This window comes from Eublepharis macularius, chromosome 2 (assembly GCF_028583425.1).
Source record: "Eublepharis macularius isolate TG4126 chromosome 2, MPM_Emac_v1.0, whole genome shotgun sequence".
Lineage (NCBI taxonomy): Eukaryota > Metazoa > Chordata > Lepidosauria > Squamata > Eublepharidae > Eublepharis > Eublepharis macularius.
In genome coordinates, this window is record NC_072791.1 from 142,414,096 (window position 1) to 142,435,378 (window position 21,283).

Consider the following 21,283-nt stretch of genomic DNA (forward strand, 5'->3'; position numbering starts at 1 on the left):
GTGCTGCTTCAGGAAGTATAAATATATCTATAGAGAGAGCCTACTTCTGGGATCCCACCCACATAGACGCGTTTAGGCTGCCCGGAAGGTGGCCAGGAACTTCACCAGTTCAGAGGTCCTCACCCACAGTACACCGGTTATAACGGCTGGAGGGCCTCGCGGTGCACCACAAAAGGCAAGTAGTCCAAAGCTGGCTGAAGGAGGAAATGGGGAAAAGCCAACCCACGAGATAGAAATGCTCGCTAGAGCCACACACACACTTTTAATTCCCTGAGCTATATTGCGCTCTTTACACAGAGGTCTGGAAAATTTTCCTCTAAGTCGGTTCACTGAAGACACGCGTGTCGACTAATGTGCATTCACACGAACCGGGTTATGCCTGCATCCTCCACCAATAAACTGTTACCAGAACTGCTCTTTATTATAAGGGGAAATTAGCTTTAGCAGTCTGTAACTTAAAATTAGCGCGGATCTTAACCTATGTCTACGGAGGTCCCGATTCCAGACACTCTAGTGAGAAAGAGGCGGACTACAAATAGTTTCAATCACGTGTATTTGCTAACAATGTGGCGTAAGCCTGAGCTTGCACATACATACAAGAAAGCATACAAGGTCTAAGAAATACAGAGTCAGAAATATAGAGACTTTCGCATTAGCAGGTTCCCAACGATGGTAGAGGGAATACTCACTTATCCTGAAGCGAAGCAGAGACACAACAGCGAGGTGGCCCAATGCCAGCACTGGGACCACCGACGGACAGCAAGGGGTTCTGGATAGGATGGCACGAACCACGGACAGCAAGGGGGGGTCTGGATAGGAATGGCCTAAGCACCATGCGGTCTGAGAGACCAGCTTAAATACCCCAAAACGTACCCTGGGGCAGGTGCTGTACTTGGTGGTTCTCACAGATTAAAACAAAGGTTCTAATGGGTTACTGAATGGCTTGGATGGGCCACTTTGGTAATCAGATCGTGATAAGTGACACCTCAGGAAAAAGGGACAAAGGAGGGAGGGGGAAATCCGAGTGGGCTGAATGGATGTTCCAGCGGACAGGGCTTGTCCTGATGTCATCAGCTCTGGAATGTGGAGGTTTCTTTGAGATGCATTCTCTAAGTGCTTGGGATGGTCGGCACTTAGTTCCTTCTCCGGGGCGGCTCCTAAGATATGCAGAGCGGGGCGAGGTACTCTCGCTGCGGACGTGGTGTGCCCGCTTCGCCGAAATGGCTTCTCAAAGCAGTCCTCTTCCCTGGCTTCTGGCTGCCTGAGAACATGGATGCCGGCTGGGCATAGCTGGGGCTGGATAGCAGGCTGCCCGGTAGCGAGGGCAAGCTCGGCGACCGGCTCGCGGGAGGCTCCAGGCGGGAACTGACCAGGGAGCGCCTAGCCAGGCTCGCTGGAGGTTTCCCCGGCAGGCGCCCGGCTGCTAGCAGTGGCTTGGGCCCATATGAGGCAGGCTTCCATGGAGGCAGGGGGAACAGCACGTAAAACACAGTCCAAAGCAGGGAACAGGCACGGTCCGTGGCAGATGGCAATGCAGGCACGGGGCACACTTGTAATAAAGTCCAAACACACACTGGGAAGTCCAGATACAGGTCAGGGCAGGGCTGCCCAGAAAAAGAGTCCTTTGTGCAGTTAACCAAACATGGAGTCAGTGAACTACACAGTCTATTGCAGCGGCAAGGTAATTAACAAGCAAGCAGGAAACTGACACGTGTATCAGGACACACACACGTGCAAGGCAGTCTTTGTGTAGCAGCAGTGAAACAGCAATGCAGGAAACTTTAACACAGTTCATGGCAGGCCTTAAAGCAGGAGAGGGGGCCTACTTGGCAACAAGCCTTTCCTCTGTATGATTTCTGTCTGTCTGTTAATCTATGCGTGTAATGTATTGAAGCTTGGAAAAGAAGGTATAAGCAGAGTCACCAGCGTATTGGGGACCGGTGAGTGGATGAAATAGACGTAAATATTTATATATTTATATTTATATATGAGAAATTGAATTTTTAATGGAATTTTTAATGGATTTTAATGGATGTTAAAGTGAATTTGTCTATGTTATACTCTTGCCCACAGTCCATGTTTAATCGTGCCCAGGAAGAAGTATGTAATATACGAAACGGGAATTGTATAAATATGCACGCATAATCCCGTCGGCACTTTTGAAACAATTTACAGTTTGGACTGGAGTCACCCAGCATCCACATCAGGACTCTCCGTTTACAACTTTGTATGCTGCTAAATTTCCACCATATACCATTTACGGACATTGATCTCTAAAAACCTTCTCCATAATGATTTGGACAAAGGATAAAAATAAGTAATATTTATTGCACATTGAGACAGAGAAAGCAGATATTCCTTTTGTATTTATTGTATATTTATCAATTTGTATATTTATATAATTGCACTTTGCACCTTTGCACTGAATATAAAGTATTGATAACTTAATATTCCCGGAATTGTTTGCTACAACCTCCACGTGGGGCCTGGGATCTCTAGGAGTTACAACTGACCTCCAGATAACAGAGATTAGTTCTCTTGAAGAAAATGGCTGCTTCAGGTGGTGGACGCTATGGCATTATGCCCCACTGAAATTCCATTCCAACCTTCCCCTCCAGAGGCTTCACCCTCAAATCTCCAGGGATTTCCCACAGTGCATTCTGAGTTGCTGCGAAGTGGCAGGATTTACAGGAGGGGAATAAAGTTATTTTCAAAAGAAGAAAGTCTATCTGAAACATAGTTAGACTGAAACAAAGAATAAGTTCCTCGTACCCAGCGCTTTTTTTTGAGTCAGAACACCTCAGAATGGCATTCTAGTACCTCTTTAAAATACCCATGTGATTGGTGCCACATGGGTATTTTTTAAATGGCCTGTTTTGGCAATTTAGGGCCCAGATAGGGCCTGAAACGACCTGGATTAGGCTGCTACTGGGTGGGGGATGGTTCCCCTGCCCAGCAGTACCTCGTTCAATGCTGATTCGGGCCTGATCCAATTTGGGCCCAAAACAGCTCAGATCTGGCTGCTGCCGAGTGGGGGCGTGCTCCCCTATGGCGCAGCAGCCTGTTCTGGACTGATTCAGGCTCGATCCGGGCTGAATATAGCCTTATCCAGGCTGAATCGGGCCCCCCATGGAACATGAGAGCGTTCCCAGGGTGGCCACGGCCTGCGTGATGTCACTTCCCAGAAGTGATGTTATCACACAGACCCATGAGAGGCACACCACCTCCTCCCAGGAGTTGCCCTGGGTGAAAGTTTCCCTACCTCTTTCCCCAGAAAAAAAGCCCTCCTAGTACCCTTTCTTGAATATGTGAATTTGATAAATGAAGGCAAAATAGGACTGTGAATGACTTTCCTTTGCAAAGTCTTACCACTTAGCCACATTTACTAATCAGAGAGTCAGTTTTTACATATGAGAGAGTATGTTAGTCTCCCTTTCTCCTCCTAAAACACTTAGATCTCTCTTTCCAAAAGACAGCTACTATCACCTTGAATTGTCTCAGTACAGGTAAACAAGAAGTTAGACTTACCTAATGTAGGGTCATAATCACCGATAAATCGCTTGGTGATAAATCTCACTGTCAAAGCTTCATTAGAAAAAGAAAAGTTGTGATTAGAAGAGGAAATCAATTTGATATATAGTAATTTAATTATTATCAAACAACAGGGCAATAGCCATTGGATTGGTCTTATGGGCAAGTGAACAGATTTGAGACAGTAGGTTCTGCGGACAACAGAACAGACAGGGCATAAAGGATTTCAAGGTCATTGGTTAGACTCAACAGATGGGCTTTGATTGACAGAACATTAATGTGGTATATGACTATAGCAGCAAGATTACTATATGCACAATACTGGAAACAAGAAAAAGTACCAGAAGTGGAAGAATGGATACAAAAACTGCTGTATATGGTGGAAATGGATAAATTAACTAGAAAAATGAAAGAACAAAGTTCAAATGAATTTATGAGTGACTGGGAGAAATTTAAAGTGTATTTGAGAAAAAATTGGGATGTTAAGGACCAATTGTGGTCTATGGACAATTATTGAGGTGTGAGAAACTGGGTTAAGTTGATATGCAAAATAACTTTACCTTGGAAGATAAGTGTGATTAACGGAATTGAGGGAATCTTATAAAAGTTAAAGGGTTTAAGTGCTGTGGGGGGTCTGTTGGGAGGGGGAAGGGGGGTGGGGAAATATACACTGTAATTGTTAAACGAAAAATGTATGTGATAATTGTTATTTAGAGAGAAAATGAGCATAGGGTATACACGTAGTATTGGTTTAACCTACCCAATAAAAGTTTATTAAAAAACAAACAAACAGATGGGCTTTGATTGAATGCAGTACCCTGGGCCATTGGACACAAACTACTGCTTTGGTACAGTTTCTTGTGTCAACAATTAGAATGCGCCACATTCTAAAAGAAAAAAAAATTGATAGGCTGTGGAAAATTACTGTTGCAGAATTCTGAAAATGAAATTTTAACACTGCAAACTCCCCCCTTTAACAATTTTTCATGTTCCCTTTGAGAAAGGGTGTAAAAGATTTTGCAAGGTTACAGATGGTAAAGAAACTCATCCATGATCCTGAGGCAATTGTCTGAGCCAATGATCATTTAGTTGACAGATCTGAATGTGGATGCTCATATACATACAGATCCCATAAAAATGAATGTGGAATGGATAGATGCGACATTTGTATTTGAATATGAACATGTGAATATGTATTTGAATAGGCATATTCAAATGCAGACTTTATCCATCTACAGAAATTATTGTTAATAGAATATGTGCTCAGATATGCATGCCCAGCCACATTCCTCCCTTCCTATTCAGGCCTATGATTAGAGTTACATTAGGGTGAAAGTTCTGCCACACAGCTCTGACATTGCCGATGGAACATGACAATTGCCTGGGCAACTTGGATGTGTTCACCTTTTTCATAGTGAGGGGAATGGCAGGGCTCTTATTGCCTTCAGTGATCTCATCATACAGTGATATCATTTGTGATGTCATCATGTTCATCATGTAATACCCAACTGGCTCTGTTCATGATGTAAAGAGGCCATTATAAGTAAAAAGAAATTATGCCACAGAGACACCTGAACATATTTAACAACCACAAGCAGGTATTAAAAAATCATGAAAAAGTAGAAGGTAAGGATTTTTGCAAATCTTCTCTCATATACTTCATATACTGAAAAAGTAACACTTGCAGCAAAAATTGAACCTCATAAAAAATTGGTGCAGCACTAGAACTGATATTAACTCCTCAGAAGACTCATTTCATAAGTCTGTAGCAAACTGAGCCACATTAATTGTACTGAATACCACCAGTGTAAACTTACTAATTAAGCTAATTAGCTATGGGTCATAGATCAAAATCCCTCTGTTATTCTAATGACTAGAGCTCCATGGCTTTAGATTCACCATCACTAATGGATCAGAAGTGCAATTATGTCATACTCCAAAAGAATAGGAAAACAGTGTCCTCCTGGCTATGTAAACTACACGGTTAAATTTTATGATAGGTATTTATATATCTAACATATTTCTTATCTCCTTAAATCATACTGAATATCCATCTGTGTGCACAACCAAAATCTACATACTCTAGCCAGGGATGTCAAACAAGGCCAGCTACCTAATGACATAGTCCCAATCACTGCATGTCTTTGCCAAGAATGCTGAACCCATTTTACAGCTCTCTGTTGTATGTTCTAATTCAGGAACACACATGTGTGAAAATCACACCCTACCTCAACATTGTCACTTCAAGAAAAAGGCTAATTTATACATTGGTGCATTTGAGATACTAGGATATGACAGTTTGGAAGCTCAATCAAACAAGTGACCCCCATGTGAAAATGAGATGGCATTCGTGCTTTTTGAATTTTCACCCAGGTCTGGTGTTTAAGCCATATAACTCTATTACAAATGGGGAAAACTGTGTAACCTCAGAAAATGAATATTTGAATCTATTTAAGGAAAGGAGAATTGTTCCCATGAGTCAAATCATGCCTAGATCATGTACCACAAAACAGCAGGCAAGAATAATCATGAACTCCCTCCTATACGCATAAAAGGCGACTGGAAATTAACTAGTGAGGAGGGTGTCAGAGACCAGCAGAGAGAGAGAGAGAGAGAGAGACCTTTAAGTAGTAGATTACTTTAGGCCCTAAATTTTTCTCTCAGGTGCCCAGAATATTAATAGCCCATTCATCATGAGAAGCAAAATAACTTGTTCTCTGAACTGCAGAAAAAGTATGGAATGTGGGGTGCAGAAGACAATGCTACTAGGAAAGGCAAATGGAAACTGACAGTGTAGTTAACTGCAAACTTCCACATCCTTTAATTTGGCAACAGCTTAATCTACTTTCTAGTTTTTCCTGTAAAAATAATACATAGAATCATAGACTTCCCAATCTGTGTTTCAAATTGCACATATAAAACTTAGCATTTAGCTGTGTTTTTCAGTGCAATTTTGACTGTATGGAGGGAGGGAAACAATCCTACAAAATGGCAGAACTATATGCAAAAAGGAAGCAAGCAAATGCTTACAAAGATCTCCTGTGCATCACCTAGCCATGCCTGACCCATCTGACATTACAAAGATGCATGTTTCCAGTCATCCTATGTAAGGCTCCTTGCATACTTTTACAAAACTAAAACATGGAAGAGTTCTCAGCTCAGAAGCAGCAAACACCCAGCAGACACAAACAACATCAGGGTGAGGAAAGGGGACAAGTCTAAGCCTGCAACACAAATCTTGCAGACCTCCCAAAACTTAAGGGAAAGATGATTATATAGAACAAGAGAATGAATGAGCAAAATAATATAGGAAACTGCTTCTAGCCAGATGCCTTTAACAACAAACATGCCACAAACACAACACACACTGCAGCTATGCCTGGGAAGCTGTACCCATCCCTCTGGGAAGAACAGGAGGAGATATTTTGGTTTGACCCTGATACTAGTCCCTGTGGGAGTTTGCCTTGTTTCCTGGTAAACAATAGAAGAGAAGAGCATGAAAACTGCTGTTCTTCTTTTCATTATAATAGCTGAGTAGCCAGAGGGAACAAAAAACAACTCATCTAACTGAGAGTTTTACATTGCAATCCTAACAAGAGTTATTGCATTTTAAGCCCATTAATTTGAATGGGCGTAGACTGGAGTAACTCTGCATAGGATTGCACCGTCAGTGTGCCACTTTGTTGGTTGTTTCTTTGCTTGATTAAATAAAACAAGTGACCTAACCCCTAGATGCTAGGGAAGAGAAAGGAATTGGGGCGGGGGCAGGAATAGTAGTGTCTACAGTTCAAATTCATTTTGTCTCGTTATATGTTGAATTTAACTAGGGTCTGGGCTTCTCTTGAAATGGTAATTTGGTGTGACAGGTTCCTTAGCAAGCTGTGGCCATCTATTTTGCCCTCCCTTACTATGGAAAAGTACTGACTTGCATTCTATCTTCCGGCACATTCACTCTGCACAAAGAAGGCTTTAAACTGCAAGTTATAGCCAGAAAAGCCTATTCTCAAAGGGAAGCTACCCAAATGTAACCACAACCCTTTTGGGAGACTGGTAAGTGAAACACAAATGCATTATCAAAGATTTGCTACTCTGAACAACCAGTTGTCAAATGACATCAATATAGGGAGTTCCACGACGATTAGAAGACCCTTTCCAATGCAAAGGGAAAGCTGGTGCTTAGGCACTAGCAGCACTTAGAATCAGAGACAATGCTCTGAGTAGCATTTCTTACTTTGCACTCATGGGTTGGTTTCTGGAGTGATTCCTGTGGATGACTAGATGCAAAAATGCTTTAAGTCACTCAACCAATTATCTTGAATCCTGTGTGGTGAATTAACTTCCCTCCTGCAGATGTGTGTCTTAACCTTTAAGCCATTACCACCGCCCAAGTACACCACATTATTATTTCATATGCTGTCTCTTTATTTATTAGAATATTTACATACTTCCTTTTCCACCGACCACAGCAGCTCTAGACAGCTTGTGTGTGAAGTGCCCTCAAGTCATAGCTGACTTATGGCAACCCCTGGCAGGGTTTTCATGGGAAGAGAATAACAGAGGTGGTTTGCCAAACTTACCAAAAATAAAAAACAACCTGACGAGCACATAAACAATTTTTAATAAAGAAAAACACAGCTATACAACTGTTCCTCTAAATAATAGCCTACTAATAAATTTAGCTGCAAAATGCCCACATAAAACAGGAGTTAGCCATGTTAGTCTGCAGTTGCAAAATAGTAAAAAGTCCAGTAGCACCTTTAAGACTAACCAACTTTATTGAGGCATAAGCTATCGAGAACCACAGCTTTCTTCGTCAGATGCATCTGACGAAGAGAGCTGTGGTTTTCGAAACCTTATGCCTCAATAAAGTTGGTTAGTCTTAAAGGTGCTACTGGACTTTTCACATGAAAACAACATATTTTGTGGTTCTTACAGAAAAGCAGACACAACAGGGGTCCTTCTCATCTCCTTGGGGATGGAAAGGCTCTTTCAATAAAGCTGGAGCTGCCCAAGAAAAACAGCAGGCCCATGCCAAATGGCCAGCTCAAAGGGTGGGTTCAGTAATGAAGAGGCAGCCCTGGGAGGATCTGCATGTATGTGTATTTATGACACAAGCACATAGCAGTATCCAGATCTCAGGCATGCGTTCAATGAAACCCCTGTGCTTAGTGGCCATCAGCCAACTCCTTATTGAGTTTGATTCGTATTTACTGTGAACCACATTTTGAGGTCAGAAACCTGGTATCTGGGATTTAGTAGTCTAAAACAGCTGTCTATTGCTGGCTGTCAGTAATTTTCACACATGCTGAGAAGAGAGAGCCTAATTTCTTAATAAGCCTGAATGCCCCTCCTCCAAGTTCTGAATCCCTGGGGGAGAGCTGTATGATCCCAGTTAAGAATCACTGCTCTAGTACGATAAGATTAGAAAATGCACACAAAAAAGTTCCATGACTCCAAACATGGTGCAATGCAGACAGGAAATGAAGAATGACTAGAATACAGCCCAATGCACTGCAGAAAAAGCACAGATGGGGCAAGTTTTGACTTCAAGGAAGTGGAAGAAAAGACCCAAGAATGCTGATGTTAGTATGGGTGTGCATTTATTTAATAATGCAAAAATATGATAGCCCCATTTGTTATCATCATCATTATAACAGCAGCAAATAAGAAAACTAATAACATTTGTTTAATATTCTGCATGATGGTGCATGACAGTCTGATTCAAGCAGACTTCAGAATACTTTCCTTTGATAAAGAAACTGATGGAATCTTTTCACCCATCACAGTCAAGCAGATTTTGTAACAGAAGAGATTTTTAGTTATAGATCTTTCTTTGCACCGATTTCTATCAGTCATTAGTGGCTTGGGGAAGGCTTTCCTGACTCATTATCAGTTAGAATTAGGGAAGAATCCATTTACCTTCTCTTTGATTTTAAGAGAACATTGGCTTCAATTATTTAACTTTTTAAAATCTAAAATGAAAAGACCTAATTTTCTTTACTGTTAACAACTATATATTAAACAATTGATTACTGAGTTCAAAACTGTCTAAAGATCTAATTTATAAAGCCCCTTGCTTAATGCCTTTCCAAAAGGCTTTCTTTAAAGAGTTGTCAAAGTTCTCAGTAATGAAGAAAAGACTTCTTACTAGATAAGCAACCAACAGTGTTGGTTATGCTGAAGCATAAATGGAAACTACAAGCAATTTTCCTGATCAATTATTGGTGGTAGCAGCTGGTGTGAATTAGGTGAAACCATAAATCCTACATGTTCGCAAATTATCAAGTTTCAGTACACAGATATTTAGAGCCAGCTGGATGCTGTAAGTATCAGGCTCCATTTTGTTCTTGATTTGCCTTCACTGATGGCTCAAGTGGGCATTGAATATGTTCTCCATTCACAAGATAACTATTTAAGAGAGACAAATGAGCTCAATCCCTCACTATTCCAGCAAGACGGAAACATGGTAAGGGCTCCAAGAAACTGACGTGGATGAACAGAGAGTTCCAGAATAAGCTAAGGGAGAAAAAGGAAATGTTCAGGAAATTGAGAGGACAAACCTCTAAAGAGGAATATATGAGGGTTATTAGGTACCGCAGATCAGCCATCAGAGAAGCCAAAGCTCAGTATGAGCTGGGTCTGGCCAGGGGGGCTCGCTACAATAAGAAAAACTTCTACAGATATGTGAGAAGCAAACACAAGGTAAAAGAGGCAATTGGACCGCTGTTGGGTGTGGAAGGAGAAACTCTGATAGAGGACAGAGAAAAAACAGACAGGCTTAATGACTTTTTTGCCTGTTTTCTCCCCAAAAAAACTTGAGCCCATCTAGAGATGGTAGTAGACATGACAGGACAGCTGGGTGGCTAGTTGACATTGAGAGGTTGTGGAGAGGCACCTGGCTGCACTGGATGAATACAAATCCCCTGGGCTGGATGGTGTGCACCCAAGAGTGCTCAAAGAACTTTCTAGAGAACATGCAGAGCCTCTGTCCATCATCTTCAAGGCCTCCTGGAGAACTGGGGATGTGCCACAAGACTGGAGAAGAGCAAATGTTATCCCAATCTTTAAGAAAGGGAAGAAGGATGACCTGGGAAACTACAGGCCAATCAGTCTGACTTCTGTTGCTGGGAAGATATTAAAGCAGATTTTAAAGGGATCGATCTGTAAGCATCTGAAAGACCACTTAGTGATCCGGGGAAGTCAACATGGTTTTGTCCCCAACAGATCTTGTCAGACCAACCTGATTTCCTTCTTTGATCGAGTGACGAGCTTACTGTATTGTGGGAACTCTGTTGACATGATTTACTTGGATTTCAGTAAAGCTTTTGATAAGGTTCCCCATGACATTCTAATGGGTAAACTGGAAGACTGCAGACTGGACTATAGGACAGTTCGTTGGATAGGGAACTGGTTAGAGGACTGCACCCAAAGAGTGGTGGTCAATGGCATTTCATCAGATTGGAGGAAGGTGTCCAATGAGGTGCCACAGGGCTCAGTTTTGAGCCCGGTACTTTTCAATATTTTTATCAATGATCTGGATGAAGGGGTAAATGGGCTACTCATTAAATTTGCTGATGATACCAAATTGGGAGGAGTGGCAAACACTCAAGAAGATAGTGTTAAAATTCAACAAGACCTGAACACTCTGGAGGAGTGGGTGGTTGTGAAAAAGGATACAATTCAACATAGATAAGTGTACAGTATTACATCTGGGCCACAAAAATGTGAAGCACAAATACAGGATGGGGGATACACTTCTGGGTAGTAATGCAGGCGAACGAGATCTTGGAGTCAGAGTGGACTGTAAACTAAATATGAACAGTCAGTATGATGCAGTGGCAAAAAAGGCAAACTCAGTCTTGGGTTGTATCAAAAGGGCCATTGCATCGAAATCGCAGGAGGTCAGAGTCCCTCTCTATACTGCCTTGGTCAGGTCACACCTGGAGTACTGTGGGCAGTTCTGGAGGCCTCACTTCAAAAAGGATGTGGACAAAATCAAGAGGGTGCAGAAGAGAGCAACATGAATGATCAGGGGCCTGGAGACTGAGCCCTACAAGGAAAGGCTGAGGGCCTTGGGAATGTTTAGTTTGGAGGAGATTGAGGGGGGACATGATTGCTCTCTTAAAATATTTGAAAGGCTGTCATTTGGAGGAAGGCAAGGAGCTGTTCCAGTTGGCAGCAGAAAGGTAGGTACCAACTGGATATGAGGAAAAACCTTTTCATGGTCAGAGTAGTTCAAAGGTGGAATCAGCTGCCTAGGAAGGTGGTGAGCTTCCCTTCACTGGCAGTTTTCAAGAAGAGGCTGGATGAATATTTGTCAGAGATGCTTTAGGCTCATCCTGCACTGGGCAGGGGGTTGGACTAGAAGGTCTGTATGGTCCCTTCCAACTCTTTGATTTTGTGAAATGAAGGACCTTGGGCATATTTCCATGACCCACCAGAAAGAAATGGTTCTACTGTAGGTAGAAAAAGTGGAAATCTATTAATGTATCCTTATATCTAAACAATGCAAGACTATACATGTGTAAGTAACTCTGTTGGGCTCCCCTTTCCTCCTGGCTAAATCCCCAGTTGCTCAGGTGGCAAACATGCTTTTTGTAAAATTGAAACATCCGTTCTCATTCGGCAGCATGCACAGAGATGTCAGGATGTGATCATATGCAGGGCAGGATCATCCTTGCAATTCTGATTACATCCTTTTTGAATATGTGAAAAAACAAAAAAGGATTCAAAATGGCTCCTTGGACTATATGATTGTTTCTTGACAACAGAAACAAAAGTCATAAACCAAAGTGATACACAAAATAAGGACTGGGTCAATCAGAAGAATTGTTTTCATGCTTTAAAAAAAACCCTAGTGTAATTATATGGTAATTTTAAACAGACAGTAATTTTCATATTACATGCTTTGTCTGGGCAGTTATAGCCACTAGGAGTCTCGTTCTACCCAGCATAACTCATTCTTTTAATGGAAAAGTAAACACACTGCCTTGACCAAATGATCATTTACAGCCAGACAGAATACAATGGACTGGATTATTAAAGCATGACTTACTATTCCAAGTACAAACCATTCAGCCAGAGGCAAGAGGTGCAGACAGAGATACTATCCAGGGTTCAGAGATTAAAGAAAGTAGGCGGTTTTGGCAGAGACCAGCAGAGAAAGAAAAAGATGGGTGGCTCCTGTTTGTGAAAGAGGGTTGTGATTAAGGGTTAGGCTTAGCGTGAACTCTGTTTGTCTCCATCATTTAGGGAGTAACTTTAGAAAGAAGATTCCCATAACGAAAGAGCTTTGGGAATTTTGCTGTGTGGTTCACTAGCCCAAGAAGAACAATAGATCCTGGAAACCCAGATGAAAAAGTTCAGACTGACACACATGAGCATTTTAAAGTCTGGATGCTACCTTGTCTTGCTCAGCTTCTGGGCCTGATCTTATTCTGGGTGTCCAAATATACATCAGCTTAATGGTCAATACATTACTTCAATGTCAAATGATTGCACGCATCATATGCTATCACTGTACTTTTGCTCTGTGAACGTCCTAGCTACTGATTATATTGTATGTAACCAAACAAAGAGGCTCCCTCAAGAGAACACTAAATAGCTGCAACAAAAATACTCACACTAAGTATAGATTTGATCAATTTTATAAATACTGTGCAAAGTGCAAGGTGCATGAGTGTAATAAATACTTATAAATAGTTCATCATATATACAAAAATGTTCAATAAATATCAATAGAGTACATATTCCTACAGGTACATCATCAATCAATAGTACATTCCATGCAGATTCATAAAACCGTTCTTTCTTATTTTCCTCTACAGGTTCATAGACAGCAGTTCAATGGGTCTTAAGGTGAGTAACAGTCTCTTTCTTGTCCAAAGTTCAATATAATCAAAGTATTTTTCTTTCTTATTGTAGATCGCAATCTTGCCCAAGGGAGGCCGCTGGCGGTAGCTCTGCCCAACAGACCGCTAGCCCCGCCTGTTTTGCTCTCTGAGCTTTTTCAAGGGCTGGTATATGACTGATTATTTCTTCTGCTTGAAGGATGTACCTCAATCCTGAAAATGACAGATAGTGCTTCCATCGTTTTCAGGACTGAGGTACATCCAGCAATCATATTTTCGTATGTATGATGAACTATTTATAAGTATTTATTACATTCATGCACTTTGCACACTATTTATAAAACTGATCAAAGTCATACTTAGTGGGAGAATTTTTGTTGCAGTTATATTGTATGTAATCCACTTGGATCTCAGTGAGAAAGATGGACTATAAACAAACAACAACAACATCTACAGAAGGGATATTAGGTAGGAGTGTTATGTTGTCTCCCTCGTCAAAATAGCAGCCATGATAGCCTCTACAAATGACAGGGTGGGCATCCTCTCCCTCCATCCCAAATAGCACATAGCTGCAGTAACAATATACAAACACTACTAGTGTGTGGCAGCCAACAACATTTTAACAAAAATAACCCCCAGAAATACTAGAATTATATATATTTATAAGGAAACAACAGACTGGAGAGCACCTTTGAGAAATCAAAATGTAATACCAGCTGAAAAATAAAAGGTAATGTAGGGGTGGTGGTGGTAACAGAGAGTTTCCAGTACACCCAGGGAGTCTTAAGGTTTCTGTAGGGTCCAACTACCAGAAGAAGATTCTCCAGATAGAGTTATTTTAACGTGTTAACCATGATTACTTTCGCAGCAACCAATAAAAAGGCAGAAAAGCTGTGAAATTTTTAGTCATCCTGAATGATCAAGAAAGTAGGGATCTGAAAGTATGAATGGATGTTGTCTATGAAAATAACTATAATATTTACTATTCTTCAGTTTAGCAGATAGAGGCTATAGTTCATCAAGCACATACATTAACGTGAGCCTCTTCCTGGATGAGAAATGTGCAGTTATAGCATCAGCATAACTGAAGAAATAGACTCTAAAATGGCAAAGGGGAAATCACTGAGAAACAGAGGTCAACCTAGTAGAACCTGACTGTAATTCTGTAATATTTAGGCTTTAACAGTGAAAGTTATCGCTCCAGGGACAACATTTGGATTTAGAAGCTTTTAAATTAATGTTTCATGAAATTCAAAGCACAGAACAACAGTTCTTGCCAAAACTTGAACCACAAACATTGAGCCCTTTCGCACTCACGTTTAAAAGCGAATGATCTGAGCAGTCAGCCCTATAGCCTTCGCACCGGCTTGGAACCATGCCCCTTTACACTCTCTGCTCCTGATTCGGTCTCATGGTCTTTGCTGCATTTTATATTCACTTGTTCTACTGCGAGCTTTGTGGGCTACTGAATACACATCACTTTTTTTTCCTAGTTTGAGCATGCGTGGTAAGATTAAGACTCTCCACTCTCTCTGAGCTGCCATTTCGAACCCTAACTGTTGAAAGTTTGAGTCTTTTTATTTAGAAGACAGCACAAGAGCAGCTGCACTGAGATTAACACCAATCCTTTCACACCACACTGCCTACTATTCACGGAATGATCTTCCTTCTCCCCCCCCCCCCGCCACCTTTTTTACTGTTCTCTGCAACCAGAGAAGAGCAATAAAAGAAAGCTGGTTCCACACAGGGAAGGCTGCAGGATGGAAACCGGGGGGGGGGGGGGAGAACCACTCCATTTAGCCAGGTCCCAACTGAACGCTTAAAAAAAAATCTTCTTCGGTTTGTGTTGGGGAAAGCTTCCATCTCCACGACTGTTAAATGCCCACTTGACGCCTCAACGATACTGCCCTTCAGAAGCAGGGGAAAAAAATCAGATGGGGAGATGAGAAGGGGCAGAGCCGTTGTTCTGCTTGTTTTGTACTAGCTCAACCACTCATCAGAAGGGACTGTTGGATTCGGTTTCGTTTTCCCGGCCATGTCGGACGTTCCTCTCCGCAGGCTCGGGGGGAACTGTCTGAGCAGGCTGGCTGGGCGGTTGACCCGCGAGGGTTAACCTCCAGGGCTCCCAGGGAGGGAGCCTGGATCCGGGGCGCTGTGGGAAGAACCCCCTGGAAGCAATGCAGGGGGTAAATTGCCCGTTTGCCCCAACGGAGGCCGGCAGACTTGTGCAGCACCGCGTGTGCGGCCGGGCCATGGAGAACGGCAATAAGCAGATTTAAGGTGAAGACCTGTAAGTAAGCGAATCCCTTCTGATTTTTAAGCGTATGCGAAGGATCGGTGGGAATTGAAGCTAAAAGGCGCAGACTTCTTCCCCTGCACCGAGTTTCGGAACTAAGTTGGCGCCCCCCCCTCCCCTAAGATGGCGATGAGAAAGCAGAGCCCAGCAATGAGTAAATCGGTGACGGCAACGCTACAAGGGAAGGGGGAAACGCTGGAAGAGCTGGTGAGACGAGCAGTTTTCGATGCTGTGCAGCCTTTTGTAGCGAAACTGAATGAAATGGGGCAAAAGGTTGATTCTGTGGAGAGCGAGGTGAAAGCCATTAAAGAAACAGCGACCAGAGCAGAGCAGTCTGCACACGAGAACGCAGTACTCATGAAAGCAACAAGTAAGGAAGTGAAGCTTTTGGAGAATCAAATAATAGGATTACAAGTGGACCGTGCCCAAACGGTATTGCGTCTTCAAAATGTAAAAGAAGAGCAAAGTGAAAATTTAAAAGATTTGGTGTCTGGACTTTTGGCGCCATTCGCAAAGGCAGCTAAAGAAGAGATTTAAAAACGACATCTTGGAAGTCCGGCGGATATCTTCAAAGTATGCAATGAAGCGGCAGCTGCCTCGCGAGATTATTATTGACTTTTCATCTAAGAAGACTCGGGACACCATCTTATATAATTCGTATAATGTGGACTTGGACTATTTGGGCAATAAGGTTAAAATATTGAAGGACGTTCCATTTTTGGCTCGTAAAAGGAGATTCAAGTACAAGGGACTTGCGGCTTCCTTGAGGAAATGCGATATAAAATATAAATGGCTGTTTCCAGAAGGCGTCTGGTTCAGATATAAAGATCAAACCTACAAGATTACATCGGACGTGCAGCTGACAGAGTTTTTGTTTAACCATCAGGAGTTTCAGAATGAAGAAAGTTCGAAGTCTGAAGGGGAAAGTGGGGGGGAGGAGAGAGCGGGCGCAGCTGCTCCAGCTGCGCAGAGAGAACTGAGACCGAGACGCAAAGGGGGGGGGGAAGAGGTGCTGATCCTGATTATAATTTGTATTGTATAAGACCTACCAATCTGATAGCATATTAGAAAGTTAACTCTTAAGGAAAATTGCAGTATGAAGGGAATACAAGACATGTAGAGTAGTGTCTGTTGTTTGTATGTTGATTTGTCCTTTTCCCAGTTTTCCCTTCCCCCTTTTTTTTCTTTCCCTTCCCCTTTATACTTTTGTAGTTTTCTGAAGTTTTTTATGTTAGATATTGAAAAAATAAAAAACTTTATAAAAAAAAAAGAAGGGACTGTTAAAATGCCCACAATTCTGTTTTAAAGTGCTTGATGCCTCAACGATATTGCCCTTCAGAAGCATTAAAAGAATCAGATGGGGAGATGAGAAGGGAAGGGGGCAGAGGAGGCGAGCGATGGGCACAGCTGAGCTGCTGCTTGGTGCAACAGTTGCTGCCCAATGGAGAAAGAAGGGTTAGGGGAGCTGATGAGGGTGGGTGTGGTTAAATCTGCTTTGACCAATCAACTTGCGATAGGAAAGGAAAAGGGGGGGGAGACAAACATTTTACACTTTCACCATCCCAAGCGTGAGTCAGCATCTGAGGCAAAAAAAAAAAGTCGTGATATGTCCGTAGTCAGATACCCCAGGGAAAACCTAACTTAGCCCGGAGCTGTGTCACATGATGAGCTCAGAAATGTATGGTAATGAATGTGCTGTAAAGGCTGAGTATGAAAAACGTCATTGGCTTGGATCCACGCTAGCATTTCTGTGGGGGCAAGTCCTTGCGCCTGTGGAGTACAATTTTCTCATCTCAGCTTTTCATAGCAGACAAATATGTGCCCATCCTCTTCTTAAAAAAATAATTTATTTATAAAATATTAACTCTGTATAGCCTTCCAATGACAATACATTTCTAAAATAACAGAACAATATCACAGAAAAAAAGAAACTGTTGCAAGTACAACTATTTAAAATCACAATACTTACCTGAAAGTGTGAAGCATCAGGGATTAACCAGGGCTTTCTCAGAAGAGAGTTTTCAAGTAGCACATAATGATGGAGAAGGCTGTCCCTCACCTTAGGGTTGCCAATCTCAAGGTGGGGGCTGAAGATTTCATGGAATTACAGCTGATCCCCAGACTATGGAGATCATTTCCCCTGGAGAAAATGACTACTTTGGACAGTGGAGTCTATGATATTATACCCTGCTAAGATCCCTCCCTCCCCAAACCCTGCCCTCCTTAGGCTCCACACCCAAATCTCCAGGAATTTCCTTACCCAGAATTGGTAGCCATAGATCACCTACTCATTGGTTTCACCATACCCATAGCTTGCATAGTGAACACATCTTCAATTGTCAGTCTTGGAAAGACATTCAGAAAGAAGAACATACCTCTCAACCTGCTGCCTGGCAGGGGGGCCATGCGATCATCTCCCCCCCCCCCCCCGCATATGAGTTATCACCTGATCAAAAAGGCCTGTTCCTCCTCTTTTTACCCACCCCTTTGTGTTTTACTGGCAAGGGGTGGTTGCAAGGCTGCTGTCTGGGAGTGGTGTCAATGGGAATTCTGCTGTTTTATTGATATTTTTAAATGTAAATTATGTTTTATTGTTATAACCCGCCCTGAGCCTGCTTGAGGGGAGGGCGGAATAGAAGTCCAATTAATTAATAAATAACATACCCCTTGATGCTAGTAGGGCTCAGGCCACAGAAGGCTTTAAAGTACTTGACTTGAGCCCAAGAACAAAATGACTGATTGGTAGTGGATGGCTGATCTGGCCACCTGGATTCATGCCACAGTAACATCAAGACTAGATTATTGTAATTCATTCTGCATAGGTCTCCCCTCAAAGTCAACTTGGAGACTCCAGCTGGTGCAAAATGCTGCAGCTTGTTTACTCTCAGGAGCTATCACTCCTATTCTGCAGTCACTCCATTAGCTACCCGTCAGTTACTGGGGTTCAATTCAAGGTCATGACTATTACATGCAAATCTCTTCAGGACCTAGGCTCCTCATATCTGTGAAACCCTCTCTCTCTCCCTGTATATCGTCATGGTAGTTTCACTAATCTGAACAGGGCTTTCTGCAGATACCACCCTGCAGCTGGGCTAAATCAACAACTGCCCATACACATGCTTTCTCTGTGGTAGTCCCCACCTTGTAGAATGGCATTCCTGATGAGGTCAGGAAGGCTACTATCTTCTTGGCTTTCTGCAAACTATATATGACTGAAATATTCAAGAGGGCTTTCTAATCAGATTATAGGGCTGTGTCACCAGAAATAGTTCAAAGGGACTATAGACTAACAATGCTAAAGATGTCATGTTAATTACTTATGTTTTAATTCAGAAAGATTTCATTTATGTGTTCAGCTTTATGCTAGTTTTCAAATTTGCACCTACCATGTTGTATCTGTTTTCACTGAGTGTCCTAATTGTTAATCATATTGTATTTTTACTGCCAATGTCCTACCTGTTGATTATATTGTATTCACTTGCAGTATGTAATCTGCCTTGGATCTCAATGAGAAAAGCATGCTATAAATAAACAACAACATTGTACTCCCCAAAGCTCCCATTAGAGCTTTGCCCTAATGTGGACCAATTGGAATGGGAGGGAGAACATGCAGTTGGGAGGGGAATGCAGGCATCAGGCTCTCGCCAGGCACCCCCCTTCTCCTCTGCTGGGTGTTGAGGGGGTTTCAGGGCCCCTCTCCTGCCCCCCCCAAACCAGGGCCACAATCCTGGTGCTGCTGATGGCCGGGAGGATGAGGGCTTCCCCTTCCCCGCTGCCTGGTCAAACGTGCATGCCTGGCTGATCCAGGGCAATGCAGCAGCCGACCGGAGTGTTCCCCCCTTGCTCCCCCTCCCTCCCTGCACCCCGGCTCCGGGCCCAGCTCGGCCCAGCCGAGCAAGTGTGCCTGGCCACTCCGGGCCTCACTGCAGTGGACAGGGCAGGCTGAAGCATCGCTGCCTCCCCCTCCTCTGCCTGGCCTCAGTAGAGAGATGCGGCTTCAGGCCGCTCCCTTCAGTTACCATGCTCAGTTCAAAGTATTGATTATTACATACAAAGTTCTTCATGGGTTTCGTCCAGCATACCTATGGGACCGCCTCCATCCCTATGTTCCTCCATGGCAGCTTCGCTCATCTGAACAGGGTCTCCTACAGGTGCCAGGCTGCACATGGATGAAGTCAACAGCAGCCCATACACGGGCTTTCTCTGTGATGGCCCCTATCCTGTGGAATGACCTGCCTGAGGAGGTCAGGAAAACCCCCACTCTCCTGGCTTTCCATAAACGATGCAAAACTGAACTATTCAAAAAGTCTTTTTACTCAAATGAGAGGGCAGTATTGTAGGGATGGGGGTCTCAGATGCTTCACTAATGAGTTAGGGACCATAGACTTCATTACTATATTGCCTTACATCTTATCTGTTGCTTTGAATATGTACTCCTATTTACAACCTGTGCTCCATGTTGTCTAATGTCAGTCCTAGAATTGATTATGTTCTGTTTCAGTATTTTTTCTACTCTGTATTGGATTCTTGCTAATACTATGTCTTTTAAACTTGTATCTATTTACCCTATGGCATTGTTTATGGAAACGTCCTTGATAATGTTCTGAAATGTACTTGATACTGATTATACTAATCTCATACTGTGTAATCCGCCTTGAGTCTCAGTGAGAAAGGCGGACTATAAATAAATAAATGAACAACAATAATAATGTGGAACTGGAAAAAAGGTCATATAAATAATTTATTTCACTCTTATTCCACCTTTCCTCTAATGAATTGAGGATGGCATATATGGTTGTTCCTTCCTCTCAGCGCCATCCTAAGCAGAGTTACTCCAGTCTAAGCCCATTGATTTCAACAGGCTTAGACTGGGAGTAACTTTGCTTAGGATTGCACTGTCTATTTGATCTGTAAAACAACTCTGTTAAGAGTAGTTCCTCTCTTTTAGAGAATGACTGGCCCAAGGTCAGCCTGTGTGTTTCATAGCGAGCAGGGATTTGAACCTGGGTCTCCCCTGGGTTAGTCCAGTACTGTAACTACTACACAATATTGACTTTCATCATAATGAAGGAACTGAAAAATGCCCAGCATCAGACAAACATGCACCACAGTGATGATTACTTCCACTGCCAAGAACAAGCAGTGCAAATGGAAACCAGGTATGGGATCAAAGGTAAATAATAGCCTTCATCCTCCTTACATGCACCAATAACGTCACTATGTCTTTTTGCACTATGCCATTTGGAATGGTGACCTACATACTCATTTGACAGAGGAATCAGAAAAACAAAAGGAAAGCAGCATCAGAGGGAATGAATGCCAGACTTAATTTGTATGAAGTTTCTTGAAATAGGTATGAAATGACAGCACAGAGAGTGCTATGCCATAGGTGAACAAAGCTCAACTTCAACAACAGAGTCCTGCAGCCTGTAATTACTTACATCTTTATGCACTTTACTGGTAAAGGCCAAGATAGTGGAACAAATCAATCTGGAGTTCTGGAAAATGCCTGCTTCCATAGCAGGAACTGGGCAGGCTCCCAAAGCTAAAATGCCTGCGACTATATTAAGAAGGGAACCCAATTAAACTGATTAAAATTTTAAGA

The 21,283-nt window shown here is 42.5% G+C and overlaps 1 protein-coding gene across 1 annotated transcript in view; it reads right to left on the reverse strand.

Annotated features, from left to right (window-relative positions):
• LOC129324812 (ras-related and estrogen-regulated growth inhibitor-like) overlaps positions 1–21,283 on the reverse strand; it is a 66,294-nt gene that overhangs the window by 26,369 nt on the left and 18,642 nt on the right. Inside the window, exon 2 of the mRNA XM_054972218.1 lies at positions 3,529–3,585. Within this exon, the coding sequence (XP_054828193.1) occupies positions 3,529–3,585 (57 nt within the window). The remainder of the gene's footprint in view (positions 1–3,528; positions 3,586–21,283) is intronic.